Raw genomic sequence first — 17608 nt, forward strand, 5'->3', positions numbered from 1 at the left:
GAGAAGTACATCTGTGTCCCTGCTAGCTTATCTAACCCCCTGCTGTTCCTGCACCTCCCTGGCCTTCTGCAGCTGATAAAGGCTCTGCACACACAGACACAATTGCCAGATTAAAGCCTGGTTTATCTTCCCACTTACTCTTGTTTACTTATTTTCTTCACAAAATCTTTGCATAAACATACTAAGATGCATTAGCAAGAAACGGGCAAGCAGAGATACAGCCCTTGAAACGTGTATCTGAACTGTCACATTGGGGTTGAGCACTGCAACCCACCATCGGCTCACAGCAGACTCCCCCCACTGCGGCCCCTCTCCCGAGTCGGCTGCCGCAGCACGGGGCGGACCGCGGCCGGGAGGGCGGAGCCTCTCTCCGCCGCCAATGCGGGCAGGGGCCGCGGCGCCTGCGCTGGTTCGGCCGTGCGGTCCGTCCTGTCCCAGTGAGGCGCCGAGCTATGTGGAGCCGGTATTGGGCGGCTGGTGTGTTGCTGAGCCGCGGCCGGTAAGGACGAGGAGGGAGATGGGGAGAGCAGGTGGAGGCTCCGCCAGTCCTTCCTGGGCCTGGCCGTGCCGCGGCCCTGGCGGTCCCTTCGCTGCCGCGGGCCTGGGTGCGCACCGCGCTGCAGCCGGCTCCCTCGCCCTCAGTCCAAGGACGGGGAGCGACGTGCCGTGTCCCTGGCAGGAAGCAGAGCGGCCCCGTTCCTCAGGGCGGCTCCTCGCTGCGGGCCGGTGGGACTCTGGGCCGGCAAGGCAGCGTGTTCCCAGCTGCCCCCGCCTCTGTCCCCTGGCGCCGCGGTGAGGCCGGTGTCTCGTTCGGTGTTGTACCACCAGTGGTGGGAGCGTGTTTGTCTGAAAAGGAAGTGTTCCTTCAGGTCTTCGAATCGGAAGTCGTGGAGATGGAGGAGCGTTTCCGCTAATGAACGAGCGCTGCAGTACCGGGTGGGTGAGCAAATCCATGGGTTCACTGTTAAGCAGGTGAGCATTGACTTCCGCTTGTGCATCCTCAGTGTTTGTGTAAATGTTTCCTTGTCTGGAAAGCGCCTAAATGAGGCTAGGAGCTACCCACAAAATATTGGCATAGATGCTTTGGGTGGTCAGTTGAAAAAGTTAGTCGTTACTTGCAGTTGTCTCTCTGCAACCACATCCTTTAGGTAACATTAACACATGTTCCTGTATGGATCTAGCTCTAGTCTAAAGTAAATAACACGCCCCAGGAGTGTGCGTGGCTGCCACAGATGTTGAGCATTTGTTGTGGTCTTCCAAAAGGCCTGACAGGTGACAAAACTTCACTGTGTGCTGCTTATGAAATATATTCAACTAATATTTTATCTTCTAAGCTGCTTTTAATACCTTTGTTAAGAACCTGCAGTGGGAATAATATGTCAAATTGCTTTCTGAAAGTAAAAAACAGATGCAGAGTAGAGATAATTTGCAAAAAGTGATTGCTAATGACAGAGCTAGTGGTAGAACTGGGTTCATTGATACTTCTTTGGTTGCCCTAACCACTGGCATTTGAATATATGCCTTTTCTTTGTATTTTTGATGGAATTGTTCTAGTCTACATATCTGTACCAGAAGAGTACAGTTCTGTGGTTGTAGTCTTTATTTTCACCAGTTCTTAAAATTGTATTTTTTTTCGTTTACATACTTATTTTTTTCTCCCACATACCATAGAAACAAAGAATTTATGTAACACTGGACTTGGCAGTACTATATACAGGATGAAACTGATCATTGCTTTATCATGCATGATTTATTTGACCTAGTTGCAGTCACACTGTAATGCAGACCTTTTCTTCCAATGCAGGTGACGGCTGTTCCTGAGCTGTTTCTCACTGCAGTGAAGCTTAGTCATGACAGAACAGGAGCCAGGTATTTACATGTGGCCCGGGAGGACACCAATAATCTGTTCAGGTAAAACATTAATACATGTTTAGCACATTTCGTCTCATTATCACCTTATAGTTTCTAAATTGGAATCCAGCTTCATAACTGGATTTTTCTGTGATAACGGGGTAATTCTTCCTTTGTGGGACTTGTTTAGAGTTTTTCACATTGAACAGGTGTCATGAGATCTGTTGTTTAGTCTGCTGCTCAAAGCAAGGTCAGCACTTAATTCAGGTGTGGTTCCTCAGACATTTATCCAGGTGGACCTTGAAAACTTCAAAAAACTGAGATAATGCAAACTCTGGTCAACTCGTTCCCAATGTTTGACTGTTGATCTGGTGGGATGTTTTTGTCAGTACTATCGATTTGGAACCTCCCTTGCTTCAATTTATGAACGTTGCCTCTTGTCCTTCCATCAGGCATATATGTGCAAAGAATCTGACTTCATCATCACCTTGTAGGTATTGGAAGGCAGCTATGGAGTCCCCTGGTGCCTTTCCTTCTCCAGGTTAAATGAGCCCAATGTCCTCAGCCTCTTTTTGCAGGGCATGTCTCCAGCTGTCTTTACAGCTCTACACTAAACTACTTCACATTTCTTATAATTTCTTCTGCATTGGTGAGCTGAAAACTGGGCTTTCTGATAAACTGCCTAATAGTTACAAGATGTAGACCAGTTCTTTTTTTCCATAACCTTCCATGAAGTTTGTTTTTTTTTTCTGAGCCCTTTGGGTAAAAGAAATGTGTTTATTTATGTGCTGAAAACTTTTGTATTACCTCCACAAAAAGAAGTACATAGGTTGTACACCCTCTGGAAGTGGTGGCTGAGTACTCAAGAATCTTAAGAACTCTGCATCCTCTTTTGTGTCATGTTAGCTACTAGAAGGTGATAATGTTCCCATAAATCACAGCTGCAGATAGGAGGTGGGTTGACTTCTCATCAGAAATAACTACATTCCCTTCTGTGCTCTCTGTCTTGCAGTATACAGTTCAGAACCACTCCAATGGACAGCACTGGGGTCCCGCATATTCTCGAGCACACTGTGTTATGTGGTTCTCAGAAATATCCTTGCAGAGATCCATTCTTTAAAATGTTAAACAGGTCACTGTCCACTTTTATGAATGCATTCACAGGTGAGTCAAGAGTAAATAATGCCACTTAAAGTGCAAGAGGTTTTATTGCAGTAGAGCTGTCTGTTGGCTCTCTTCAATTTCCCTTTGAAGAGCCATTATTATTAAGCGTGAATGTTGTGAGATATTAAAAAATTAACAACGCAAGACAACAAAATAGTTCTTGTTAACTTGGCACTTTACAAAGTTCCAGTAGAGCTGGATCTGTATGGTATACAACAATGCATTTAATTATATATGGTGAAAGCAATGCTTTCATGATGAAATAATTGCAGTGTTAAACTTCTGTGTATTTCTCAGCAAAAATGTTTCATTTAGTAAGTTTTTCCTCTTGCAGTTATTTATATGGATGAGAAATAAAAAATAAATTAAGGCAAAATGCATCTTCGACTTTCTAAAATTCTGATCTTTTTACATTTATTTATATGCAGCTAGTGATTACACACTCTATCCATTTTCAACACAAAATCCCAAGGATTTTCAGAATCTCCTGTCAGTGTACTTGGATGCAGCTTTCTTTCCATGTTTGCGGCAGCTAGATTTCTGGTAAGATGTGGGCAACTTGAGGTGTATGCAGGCTTTGTATTTAAAAGAAGAAGAAAATAAAACTTTTGAACTCCCAACACTTCCTGTTATTTTTTTCAGGCAAGAAGGGTGGAGATTAGAGCATGAGAACCCAGCTGATCCTCAGACACCTCTAGTCTTCAAAGGAGTTGTTTTTAATGAAATGAAAGGGGCATTTGTAAGTTTTGTGAATGTTTGGTTTAAGATCTTGTACGTGGTGAAGTGGTTTAAGCTGCAGGTTATCAATGGCAGATTATCAATATCAATTGCCAGAGATTTCCATTCCTCCTTTATGAAATTTAAGTCTTCAGTAAAGTTAACAATCTGTTACCTGGTCATTCTTAACGTTAGCCTGTCAGAAGTTTGTTTACATAGAAAAGAGCACCTTGTTAATGGATTGTATTGTAGAATTTTCTTTTAAATTTAAAACATAGCTAGTTTTATTCAAGTATGTGGGACTATAGAACAGAATGCTCATACGAGGAGTTCTTGTCTAAGTTAGAGCTCTGATGTCTTATTATTGAGCACCTTTTATTTTTAAAATGTTTTGATGACTTTTACTAAAATGTGGTGTTTTCATCTTAAGACAGATAATGAGAGGATATTTGCACAGCATCTGCAGAATAAAATCCTACCTGATCACACATACGGTGTAATATCTGGTGGAGATCCATTATGTATTCCTGATCTTACGTGGGAGCAGCTTAAACAGTTCCATGCCACTCATTATCATCCAAGCAATTCCAGGTATCTGAAATTTGTTACTAATATTCTAGGTTATGTAGTGTGTTAGCACTCTGTGAGTATGTTTGTGAGGGGAAAACCAGCAATACAAAACCAGCAATCCATTCACTTGGCCAGCAACGTAAGTAACCTATGCCCTGCAGTAGCTAGGACAGCACTGAAGCAAGGAACTGCTCTAAGAAGAGCAATGAGGGGTGGACTGGAGCCATGCAACAGAGAGGGCTGACTTTCTAGAGTGCATTTTCCTGCTTGATTATGAGGATCTGTTTGGGAAATTTTTGTATGCAGATGTTTTACCTTGATGAACTCATGGACTGTGGGGGAAATGTAGTGAGCATACTAAAAAATATTTGGCAATTATGTTAGGGAGCTATGATACGCTTAGTATAGATGAGTTTAGGGGTTCCTGCCCTCCTTGAAGTCAACACAGATTAAGTTATAAAAAGGAGATCCAGATAAATGGCTTCTCATTTGCTTCTGAATCGCATATTACTGTACCAGGTTCTAAATAGTGGATATTCATTTGAGTCAGATACTAATTCTGTTGGTACTAATAAAGTATTTAAGCTAAAAGTCAATTTGAAAGTGATATGCAGGAAAAATCTATAGTACTGTTGTTTCTTCTCTGCCAAATTGGTGGTCAGTCTTAGTCTGATGAATTCGCTTATGGAACATCAACTTGTGTCATGATGATGAATTGCCACCCTTTCTTTTTCTCATCATCTGTAGTATTCTGCTGTAACTGTGTTTAGATTTTAATGGGGGAGTAAGATTCACCTGGGACATAGAATTATAGAGTGGTTATGGTTGGAAAGGACCTTAAGATCATCTAGTTCCAGCTCCCCTGCCATGGCCAGGGACAACTCACACTAAACCATACCTCATACTCATGTTTAATCCTGCGGAAATCATCAGTGTTTCTTGCAGGCATGGGAATATGCATGGTAGACTGACCCACAGAGCCCAGGCATGTTTTATAGATCTGTCAAGATGTGGATCACAGTATTTTATACATGATGTGTGAGGACCACAGTAATTTTGTCTTCCGAAACTTCAGAAAAAAAACCCCAAAACTGGGATTCTGGCTTCAATTATTAATATTTTTTTCTTGGAAGATTATATATTGCTGCAACTAAACAAATTCTAGCTTTTTGTGGCTCCAGAGCATAAAACAGAAGCTGGAAAAAGTGTGATTTACTGGGAGATCTGTGACAAACCGGTGGGTCTTTAATGTAGGAGAATATAATAAAAGCTGTTACTGTAAATTTCATGTAAAATCTGTTACTTAATGCCAATTTTTAACCTGAAATGCAGATTTTTCACTTACGGTAATTTTCCACTGGAGCAACATTTGAAACAAATACATGAGGAAGCATTGATAAAATTTGATAGAATTGAGTCAAATACTGACATCCCGAAACAGAAACTCTGGGAAAAGCCGGTAAGTAAAAATAAAAAAGAAATAAACAAAAAGAAGTGGTACACATCCAATCTTGAAATTGCAGAACATGGATATAACAGGTTAATATTTTAGCCCAGGCTACTGGTGTTACTTTTTTGTTTAGAAGTGTGTTTGTGTGTAAATGAGTTGAGGCATTTTTAGGTTTGATTACAACAGGGAAAAACTGCATTTACTTTCGAGTTTCAGTAATGTAATGATTGTGTGCAGTTTTTTTATTTTTCTTATTTACAGTTTTCAAGTCCCTCATCATTTGAAGCTCTGAAGCTTTTATTAATGGCAAGCATTTAGTGCTACTGATACTGATAAAAATATTGGTACTTAGTGTCAAAAAATATGCCTTCTAATGGTACCTAAGCTCTCAAACATTGGTGTAAAAATACTTTTTTCCATTCCTTCCCTTCTGCCCCCCCCCCCACCTTTGCTCCGTGGTTTGTCCAGAAGTCTAAGCATTTCTTTGAAACCCAGCTCAGAGTGTTAATTATGGCCAAATTTTCTTGATCCTCTCATCTCTTCTCCATCTGTAAAAATTGAGATACCAGTCATATTTTTTAGGATATTCTGTTAGTGTATTTAATCATGAATATTTAGCTTAGTCATGAGTATCTGTATGCGAGCAGTCATTTTTTATTTGTAACTTCTGCTCTGAGTTCAGTCTGTTTCAAATGTATTTATTATACTTTACAGAGAGAACACAGTGTAACATGTGGCTTAGATTCATTTGCTGCAGATCCTTCCAAACAAACAACTGTCAGTGTGAGCTACTTGTTGACAGAGTAAGTGTATCAAAATGAAATTCTGAATCAAACGCTCATTTTAGAACTTTAGGCAAGATGCACCATGTTTCATGTTCTCCAGTCCCTCTTCATAAATGTCATCTTTAAGGTAAATAGTGCCATGAGAAAGCCAGACACATCCTGCTTTAGTAAATGAAAGTTTAATTGCTAAGCAGAAATTTTCCTTTTTCTTTGGCAGATGGATATAAGGAATGTCAGCTGAAAATTACAGAATTGTTCAGTGGATTAGGCTATTGGGAACAATGGCTTCCTGTCTTTCAATTTCCTGCCATGTGCAAGCTTTTCTGTATGACCCTACTGCTAACTTTACCCTTGCAGCCTAATTCAACTTGCTTTACTTCTAGTTACAAGTGAAAGATGCAGAACTTTCTTACTTCCCCAAGGTTTGGTGCAGTGTTTATAACTGACAGCTACTTCTGCCTCACACCCTCTGCATTGTTCTGTAGAGATAACTCTTTTAAAATTAACTCGATGATGCTGGGTGTCACATATTCATAGTTTGATGCTTTTTAAGAACTATTAATTTTTCTTCAGTATTACAGACACTTTTGAAACATTCACACTAAGCCTGCTGTCTTCACTGTTGGTTGATGGGCCGAATTCTCCTTTTTACAAAGCCTTAATTGAGTCTGGTGTTGGTACAGATTTTTCTCCTGATGTTGGGTAAGTGTCGCCATTTATATTTCGTTACTATAAGCAGTATTAGGAAAGTAAAAAACTCGTATTATGTTGTGAGAAGTCATCTCTCATACAGTCAATTTATGCTAGAATAATATTTAAATATTAAAACATCCTAAGAGTTTCTATTGCTGATCTATAAAGCATTCTGAAGTGTAATTTTTGGCTTGTCAAAATAATTTGATAGAAACTATGTTAGTTTAAACAAAGTTGTACTGTTTAAAGCTTATGAACAAGAAAAATGTGTAGATAAGAACATGGTATACATTCAGTGCCCTAATTTGCTTGGGGTTTTCATCTTGGCCATTTAGTACTACTTAGGAGAGTTTGCTAGCTCTTCTCTGTACTGTGCTACCTTTGCTTTATTGCTTTAATTCTGTGATTTAGTAGTAGGTTTGGCACAAATATGCTTTTGTGCAATTAGGTGCCATTAACTTGCCATCACCTTGGTACAAAAGGGTATTTCTGCCAGCACTTACTTATTCAAGCTGTAGCTCTTGCAGCCAGTCTTCTAAGCAAGCTTTTTGCTGCAGACTAAGGGGGTGTGGATTGTCTTCACCTAACTACACACTCAGCTGCTCATTGTAGTTTGCCTTTATCATCAGCATAAAGCAGGCAGTGCTTTCAGGGTGTGATTCATCTGATTTTTTACTTCATGATGACAAAAATAATGCCTTTGTCTCCACTGACTGTCTTACGTGTTTGGTTGGGGAACCTTAATATACTCATCTATGATTTTAGTGTCATACTCTGCCTGGCTCGAACTGTCTCTGCGTGAAGTCATGGGCTTCTTGCAAGTCCTGTGTCATGCATGACGGTGCCATGCAGGCATCTTAACTTTACAGAGCATGGCAGTAGAAATCTATCCTTAGACAATGAAGTAGTGATTGAGTTGTATGTTTTGTCAGCTGAGCCTCTTCCATGTTGACTACAGTAATATGTGGTTGAACTGTATAGTAAGTTGGCTTTAATTTGCCTTAGTGACTGTGCTGATGGATCAGTGTAGAATAAGTTTGAGTCCAGAGATCAGTGTTCAAGAATCCAACACCTGAGTCTGCCGTTGAATTCTTTCTGTGGTTTTAAGGCATGGAATAGTGGGTGTTTAGAGTTTAGATAAGATTAGCTGTCCCAGCCAAAACCAGGACAATGCCTTTTTGTTTGCTGGCTTTGGTTCAAACTACTGGGTTTTTTGAATTTGTGCAAGTGTCCATTGTCTCTGTAAGGATGAGCTCTTAGGATTAACCATGCCTGACAGCTTGGACAAAATTATATTTACTTCTGTGGGTTTAAGTACTACTGAAAAATAATTGCAACTAACATGGAACACTTCATTCACCTTTGCCACTTACTTTACAAGCACTGCTTTAAAAGTACCATTCCACTCAGCTGCTTAAGTAGAATCTATGTTTGGCATCACAGGCAGCCAAGATTTTCACCTTAAAACCAGAGACCTTTTTTTAAGTGCTGAAAGTACTTACATATGGCTGACAAGATGAACAGAAAAGACCAGCTTTTCTTCCATAACTGTTTTTCTTTCTCTAAGATCATATGCTGTATGTTTTCTTAACAGTGGCTGCTACTCCTGAAACTGAACAAAAAAAATCCTTTTAAGTTCCATTTCTTGCCTCTTTGGTAATTATTTTTCTTTCTGTCTAGCTTTTAAAATGCTGTGTGTGTGTATGTGAAAATGGTGGGTGTTTTCCCCTTCTTTTGCCTTTGTTAGCAGGCTTAATGCTTAAGTTGTATACTTCTCTCTGGATATGCTTTATTCTAGGTTTAATGGCTCAACAAGAGAAGCTTATTTCAGTGTGGGTCTGCAGGGTATTGCTGAAAGAGACATTGATACTGTGAAGCAGATAATTGCCAGAACAGTTGATGATGTTATTGCGTGAGTAATATTAAAGTTTTGAGAATAGAGTTAGTTCTTTCCTACAGTTTTTTACAATTGGATAGTAATAATGATGTACAGGCATATATATAATAGCATACCTTAAAAATTTAGTTATATTAAAATAAATGCACCACTGTTCAATACTCTCAAAACTTTCATCTGCCACTTCCTCTATTGTAGCATATTCACCAGCATAACCTTCAGTTCAATGATATTAGTGCAGTTTCACTAAATGACACAGTATGATAAGATTATTTCATATCAATTCTTATTCGGTGTGGAAGGCATTATGTTGTAATGCTTTCTTTATCGATGTTATAATTCATTTTCATAACTTCGCTGAAAGTGATTAGTGTTAATGGATATGGTTTCCTTCTCTCTTCACTCCTTCCCAAAGGAAAGGATTTGAGGAAGACAGGATTGAAGCTCTACTTCACAAAATTGAAATCCAGCTGAAGCATCAGTCTACAAGTTTTGGACTTGCCCTGACATCTGTAAGTCTGTACGTGTGCCTGTGTGAGGTGTTTTTTTAGGAATGGATAAGAAATCTTCTGTCTATGTCTTTAAAAAATAGGGGGTCATTTTGTAACTTTTAGCTTAAGGGCCTTTTATTTGTCATCTCAGGTATATCTTTCTTTCTTCTATTCAGCAGCCTTTAAGCTATCACTGAATTCCACACGATATGACTTAAGCAGGCAGTGAACCTGTTTTCTTTGCCTGAATAGTAGCTTTAATTGCAGAAGCACTGATTACTTCTCCAGGAGGCACGCCATACTGGCTCTTGTAACTATGTGTTTTGGCTAGATGTCTGTGTATTTTTAAAAATCAAATAGAGGGCCAGTATTTTTCTATGGCATCTAGGGTTGTATTGTTGTAATTTAATTTCATGATTCACAAGTGAAAATACACTTAATTCAGTTCTTGGCCTCAAATTTTTATACCAAAGCTCTACCAAAATTTGAGACAAAACTGTTACAGAAAACATGTTCCACAGCAGAATGTGATGTCTTTGTAAGTCTGGAAGTCATTGGTAAATTTGGGAATGAGTTAGCTGCAGTATTTGCAGTCAGTTTGGAAATCGGGGCTTCCTGCTGCCACTTGTTCTCCAGCGTCCTCTGTTTTTTTTTTCTGCTCTACAGCAACTTCATTTGCTTAGCAGCTCACTTGCTTTCTGTCTCTCAAGTGCTCATCATCTTCAGCATGAACAGGAGTTCATTCCTTTGCTTCTTTACCTAGCTTTGTATGCCAGAGCCCTGGATTAACGTGAGACTTACAAATGGGAGAGGACAATCAAGAGCTGTTTCAAATCAGATTGCCATACAATGAAACAGACAAGTTGTGGATATTTAATTGCCTGTCATGTTTCATAGTAGGATCTGATAAAATGAGCCTCACTTTAATAGCCAGCGCTTCCTAGCATGTTTTCAGATTGTGCGAGTTACTGTGACTGATGAAATATTTACGCATATATTTTATCTTTCAACATTTTTAAGTCCTGAAGTTGTTTAAATTATTAGGACTTAATTCTACAATAGAAAGCTCTTAAACCATTGTTGCTTTTAGAGACCAGTCGTGCAGCATTTGGTGTTGATATTCCCATAGAGGAGGGTTGTACTTTAGTTTGCTTCCTTGAGGTCATGTTTTAGAAGCTGACCTTGAAAAAGGCCTGAAAGGGACCTAGTTATAACTAATCATGGAATCGTAGCATGGTTTGGGTTTGAAGGAACCTTGAAAGATCATCTGGTTCCAACCTCCCTACCATGGGCATGGCCATCTTCCACTAGATGCCGTCCAACCTGGCCTTGAAAGTTTCCAGTGATGGGGCATTCACAACTTCTCAGGGCAACCTTTTCCAGTGTCTCACCGCCCTCATTATGAAGACTTAGGAAAATCAGAGGGGATAGCGCAGAGACATCGCGATTCCCGACATCTCCCGATCCCCGAAGCCCCAGCAGCCCTTGCGAGAGAGCGGCTGACGTGGCAGGGGGCGTTCCCACGGTAACGGCGACCGCACCCCTGCCCCTTGCCTTGAAAGAGCCTCTGAGAGGGCAGCGACCGGTCACTGCCCACCGGGCGCAGGGAGGAACAAGCAGGTCGTGTTGTGGACTCTGTTGCTGGTGTCCCAGACTGCTGACCAATATGGTCGCCTCCAGAAGGAGAGCTTGCAGTAAGGAGACTGTAACAACTCAGACAGAGACCCTGCCCCAAACTGTGGCTGTTCAGGTTTCTGGCTGCAGGGAGTGCCAGAGCCTGCTGCTGCTGAGGGAGGGAGGCCAGCATTCCACCTGTGTGAGGTGTGAGCAGGTAGAAGATCTGCTTAGCTTGGTGGCAGAACTTAAAGAGGAGGTCGAGACGCTGAGGACCATCAGGGAGTGTGACAGGGAGATCGACTGGTGGAGTAACTCCCTGGCGTGCCAGCCAGAACGGTTCCAGGGAGATACCCCCCAAAAGGGGATGGACCCCCTGCCCTCTCAGACAGAGGGGGATAGCCTGAGACAGCCCCTGCCCTGTAGCTGTCGTGCAGAGGTAAGGGACCAAAAAGACGATGAGGGCTGGAAGCGAGTTCCAGTTCGGAACCGTGGGCAACCCTCCTCCCTTCCTGCCCTGCTTCCCCAGGTGCCTCTCCGTAATAGGTTTGAGGCCCTGGATCTTGATGGAGAGGTAAGTGAGGATGTGATGCAAGGCCAGACTACAAGGTCACATAGGAAAAGGCGGTCGACTTCACACCTCAAGACTGCCTCTGATAAGAAAGAAAGAAAGGTCATTGTCATAGGCGATTCCCTTCTGAGAGGAACAGAGGGCCCGATATGCAGAGTTGACCCTCATCATAGGGAAGTGTGTAGTCTGCCTGGAGCCCGGATCAGGGATATCACCAGGGCGCTCCCCAACCTGGTGCACCCGACAGACTCCTACCCGCTGCTGGTCTTCCAGACAGGTGGGGGGGAAGCTGCTTCCCGCAGTCTGAGGCGGATGAAGAAAGACTACAGGGCCTTGGGGCGGATGGTGAAAGAGTCTGGGGCTCAAGTGATCTTCTCCTCACTTCTTCCATCTTCCGGTGATGATGTGGGACTGAATGGGAAAATTCAGTCCATAAACAATTGGCTATGAGACTGGTGCTGCAGGCAGGGCTTTGGATTCTTTGATAACGGCTGGTTTTATAAGGCTCCAGTCCGGATGATGGCACGTGGGAAAGGTTTAACTCACAGAGGCAAAAGGATGCTGGGGCATGAATTAGCAGGGCTCATTTGGAGAGCTTTAAACTAGATTCGAAGGGGGATGGGGTTGTAACTGGGCTTGCCCCAGTGGGGCAGCACTCTAGGATTGATGAAGACTGGGATGCCTCCTATAATCCTATGGTGAAATCGGTGAGCTCAGCTCCCTCCTTGAAATGCCTATACACCAATGCGCACAGCATGGGAAATAAGCAGGAGGAGTTGGAGACCTGTGTTAAGTCAGGAGATTATGATCTGGTGGCAATTACAGAGATGTGGTGGGACAGCTCACATGACTGGAATATAGTCATGGAGGGCTATGTCCTTTTCAGGAAAGACAGGCCAGCCAGGCGGGGTGGTGGGGTTGCTCTTTATGTGCGAGAGCAGCTGCAATGTACTGAGTTCTGTCCAGGGACAGATGACGAGCGAGTTGAGAGTCTGTGGGTGAGAATTAAGGGGCAGGCTGGCAGGGGCGATACTGTTGTGGGTGTCTGTTACAGGCCACCGGATCAGGGTGAGGAAGTTGACGAGGCCTTCTACAGGCAGCTGAGAGTGGCCTCACAGTCACAGGCCGTGGTCATTGTGAGGGATTTTAACTTCCCTGATGTTTGCTGGAAGGACTACTCAGCAACCCAGCCACAGTCCAGGAGGTTCCTCCAGTGTATGGATGATAACTTCCTCATGCAAATGGTGGATGAGCCAACCAGGAGAGGAGCGCTGCTGGATCTCATCCTCACTAACAAGGAGGGTCTGGTCGAAGCAGTAAAGGTTGAGGGCTGCCTTGGTTGCAGCGACCACGAGATGGTGGAATTCAGGATCTTGTGTGGTAGGGCCAGTACAATAGCAAGTAGAATTGCAACCCTGGACTTTAGCAGGGCAAACTTTGGCCTTTTCAAGCAATTGCTAGGGGAAATCCCATGAGCAAGGCTGCTTGAAGGTAAAGGGGCCCCTAGATAGTTGGTTGGCATTCAAGAACTGCTTATTCCGAGCTCAAGAGCAGAGCATCCCGACATGTAGGAAGTCAAGGAAGAGGACCAGGAGACCTGCGTGGCTAAATAAGGAACTGCTGGGTATGCTCAAGTGGAAGAGGAGAGTGTACAGGTCATGGAAGGAGGGGCTGGCCACTTGGGAGGAATATAAGGCTGCTGCTAGAGGATGTAGGAAGGCAGCTAGGATGGCTAAGGCCTCCTTAGAATTAAATCTGGCCAGAGGGGTCAAGGACACCAGAAAGAGCTTTTTCAAATACATAGCTGACAAAACTAACACCAGAGGCAAGGTAGGCCCACTGGTGAATGGGATGGGTGCCCTGGTGGCAGAAGATACAGAGATGGCAGAGTTATTGAATGCCTTCTTTGTCTCTGTCTACTCTGCCGGAGGCAGTCCTGAAGAGCCCTGTACTCCTGAGACCTCAGATGAAGTCAGGTCACTGGAGCAGTTTGCCTTAGTCCATGAGGAATGGGTTAGGGACCAGTTGAGCAATCTGGACATCCATAAATCCATGGGTCCAGATGGGATGCACCCGCGGGTGCTGAGGGAACTGGCGGAAGTCATTGCTAGACCACTCTCCATCATCTTTACCAAGTCTTGGGAAACGGGAGAGGTGCGTGAGGACTGGAGGAAAGCAAATGTCACTCCAGTCTTCAAAAAGGGCAAGAAGGAGGACCCGGGTAACTATAGACTGGTCAGCCTCACCTCCATCCCTGGGAAAGTGATGGAGCACCTTATCCTTGGTGTCATCTTAAGGCATGTCAAGGATAAGAGGGTTATGAGGGGCAGTCAACATGGCTTTACCAAGGGGAAGTCATGCTTGACCAACCTCATAGCCTTTTATGAGGAAATAACACGGTGGATGGATGATGGCAGAGCAGTGGATGTGGTCTACCTTGACTTCAGCAAAGCATTTGACACAGTCTCCCACAGCATCCTCATAGCTAAACTGAGGAAGTGTGCTCTGAATGATCAGGTAGTGAGATGGACTGTGAACTGGCTGAAGGAGAGAAGCCAGAGAGTTGTAGTCTATGGGGCGGAGTCCAGTTGGAGGCCTGTATCTAGTGGAGTGCCTCAAGGGTCAGTATTGGGACCAGTATTGTTTAATATATTCATCAATGATTTAGATGAGGGAATTGAGTGTACTATCAGCAAGTTTGCTGATGACACTAAGCTGGGAGGAGTGGCTGACACGCCAGAAGGCTGTGCTGCCATCCAGCGAGACCTGGACAGGCTGGAGAGTTGGGCAGGGAGAAACTTGATGAAATATAAGAAGGGAAAGTGTAGAGTCCTGCATCTGGGCAGGAACAACCCCAGGTTCCAGTATAGGTTGGGGAACGACCTGTTAGAGAGTAGTGTAGGGGAGAGGGACCTGGGGGTCCTAGTGGACGGCAGGATGACCATGAGCCAACACTGTGCCCTTGTGGCCAAGAAGGCCAATGGCATCCTGGGGTGTATTAGAAGGGGGGTGGTCAGTAGGTCGAGAGAGGTCCTCCTTCCCTTCTACTCTGCCCTGGTGAGACCGCATCTGGAATATTGTGTCCAGTTCTGGGCCCCTCAGTTCAAGAAGGACAGGGACCTGCTGGAGAGAGTCCAGCGCAGGGCAGCTAAGATGATTAAGGGAGTGGAGCATCTCCCTTATGAGGAAAGGCTGAGGGAGCTGGCTCTCTATAGTTTGGAGGAGACTGAGGGATGACCTTATTAGTGTATATAAATATATAAAGGGGGAGTGTCACGAGGATGGAGCCAGGCTCTTCTCAGTGGCAAACAATGATAGGACAAGGGGTAATGGGTACAAACTGGAACACAAGAGGTTCCACTTCAACTTGAGAAGAAACTTTTCTCAGTGAGGGTGACGGAACACTGGAACAGGCTGCCCAGGGGGGTTGTGGAGTCTCCTTCTCTGGAGACATTCAAAACCCGCCTGGACACACGCCTGTGTGACCTTATCTAGGTGTTCCTGCTCTGGCAGGGGGATTGGACTAGATGATCTTTTGAGGTCACTTCCAATCTCTAACATACTGTGATACTGTGATACTTTCTTCTTTACGTCTAATCCAAATCTACCTTCTTTCAGTTTAAAACTGTTGCAGCTTGTCTTGTGAGTACAGGCCATGGTTAAAAGTTTCTGTCTTTCTTAAAAGCCCCCTTCATATATTGAAAGGCTGCAATAAGGTCTCCCCTGATCCTTTTTCTTCTTCAGGCTCAACAACTCCAATTGTCTCAGCCTGTCTTCACAGGAGAGGTTCTTGAGCTCTCTGATCAGTTTTATGGCCCTCCTCTGGATCTGCTCTAACAGGTCAATGTCTGTCTTGCGCTGTGGGCCCCAGAGCTGATGATACTAAATTAGGAGGAATTGTTGATTCCTTCAAGTGTAAAGAGGCCTTACAGAGAGATCTTGATAGATCAGAATGCTGGGCGATCACAATCTGTATGAAATTCAATAAGGACAAATGTGGATTCTGCACGTGGGATGGTATAATCCTGGGTGTACATATAGACTGGGGGGGTTAGGGTGGAGTGCAGCCTTTCAGAAAGGGCCTGGAAATATTCAAAATCAGGTTGGAAGGGGCTCTGAACAACCTGATCTAGTTGAAGGTGTCCCTGCTCATTGTAGGGGGATTGGACTAGGTGACCTTTAAAGTTCCATACCAACCCAGACTACTCTATTATTCTATGATTAAAGGGATCTGGAGTTTTTGTTGATGGTAAGTTCAGTATGAGTCACATAAAGGCAAAAAGGACCAGCCAGATGCTGGGGTGCATTAATGACAGTATAGTTAGCTGGTAGAAATAAGTGATTGTCCCACACTCAGCATTGGTGTGTTGTCACCCTGAGTACTGTGTGCAGTATTGGCCTCCACAACATAAGCATGTAACAATATCAGAACACATCCAAAGGAGGGCAGCAAAGATGCTAAAATGACTAGAGGGCATGACTTACATGGAGCTGCTGAGGATACTAGGTTTGTTCAGCTTAGAAAAGAGGAAACTGAGGGGTGACCTCATTACTGTCTATAACTCCCTCATGATGGAAAGAGGAGCAGGAGGTATTGGAGTATTCTCTCTGGTGTCCAGTAATAATAGGACAGGAGGAAATGTCTTCAAGCTGTGTCAGGGAAGTACGGAGTGGGTATTAGGAAAGAGTTCTTCATGGAGAGGGTGGTCAAGGACTGGAATGAGCTCCTCAGGTGTACTGGTTTGGGCTGGGATAGAATTAAATCTCTTCGTAGTAGCTTGTATGAGGCTATGTTTTGGATTTGTGTTAAAAAACACTGCTGATTACACAGGGATGTTTTTAGTTGCTGCTGAGCAGCAATTACACAGAGCCAAGGCCTTTTCTGCCTCTCACCCCACCAGTGGGGAGGTCAGCACAAGGAGTTGGGAGGGGACACAGCAAGGACAGCTGACCCCAACTGACTCAAGGGATATTACATTCTATTTGACATCATGCTCAGCAGTAAAGGCAGGGGGAAGGAGAAGGAAAGGGGGGGATGTTCGTGGTGATGGCGTTTGTCTTCTCAAGTAAATGTTACACTTCACAGAATCACAGAACATCAGGAATTGGAAGGGACCTCAAAAGATCATCTAGTCCAATCCCCCTGCCGTAGCAGGAACACCTAGATGAGGTTACACAGGAAGGCATCCAAGCGAGTTTTGAATGTCTCCAGAGAAGGAGGCTCCACAACCTCCCTGGGCAGCCTGTTCCAGTGTTCCGTCACCCTCACTGAGAAGAAGTTTCTTCTCAAATTTAAGTGGAACCTTTTGTGGAACCACTTGATGGAGCCCTGTTCTACTGGAGATACCTGAACACCTGCCTGAACAGAGGAAGTGGTGAATGCATTCCTTTCTTTGCTTTGCTTGCGTTTGTAACTTTGCTTTACCTATTAAACTGTCTTTATCTCAACCCATGAGTTTTCTCACTTTTACCCTTTTACTTCCTCCCTGTGTCTTGTGGTGAGCGGAGGGAGTGAGCAGCTGTGTGGGGCTGAGCTGTTGGCTGGGTTTAAACCATGACACCAAGAAAGTGGTCATAGCCCTAAGCCTGTCAGCGTTCAAGAAACATTTGGGCAGATGCTCTTAGATACATGGTTAAGCTTTTAGGTTACTTACTGAAAACCAGAACTGGGTTGTTGTAATGACCCCATGGAAGCCTCAAATGAGGCGGCTTTTACTTCGAAAGCATTAACTTGAGTGTGTTCTAAAACTTTTCTTTAAGACACATTAGGGAATTTCCACAGAATAGGTGATAATAGATATTACT

The 17608-nt window shown here is 43.7% G+C and overlaps 1 protein-coding gene across 2 annotated transcripts in view; it reads left to right on the forward strand.

Annotated features, from left to right (window-relative positions):
* The first annotated feature begins 396 nt into the window (after positions 1-396).
* The window catches only part of PITRM1 (pitrilysin metallopeptidase 1), a 33603-nt gene continuing 16391 nt past the window's right edge, over positions 397-17608 (forward strand). For both annotated transcript variants that reach the window (XM_080639598.1, XM_080639599.1), the window contains exons 1-12: positions 397-499; positions 870-972; positions 1805-1911; positions 2864-3015; positions 3444-3558; positions 3658-3754; positions 4163-4323; positions 5635-5761; positions 6467-6555; positions 7111-7239; positions 9029-9142; positions 9543-9639. In XM_080639598.1, the coding sequence (XP_080495724.1) occupies positions 453-499; positions 870-972; positions 1805-1911; positions 2864-3015; positions 3444-3558; positions 3658-3754; positions 4163-4323; positions 5635-5761; positions 6467-6555; positions 7111-7239; positions 9029-9142; positions 9543-9639 (1338 nt within the window). In that variant the 5' untranslated portion in view covers positions 397-452. The remainder of the gene's footprint in view (positions 500-869; positions 973-1804; positions 1912-2863; positions 3016-3443; positions 3559-3657; positions 3755-4162; positions 4324-5634; positions 5762-6466; positions 6556-7110; positions 7240-9028; positions 9143-9542; positions 9640-17608) is intronic.

This window comes from Psittacula echo (genome assembly GCF_963264785.1).
Source record: "Psittacula echo genome assembly, chromosome: 2".
NCBI lineage: Eukaryota > Metazoa > Chordata > Aves > Psittaciformes > Psittacidae > Psittacula > Psittacula echo.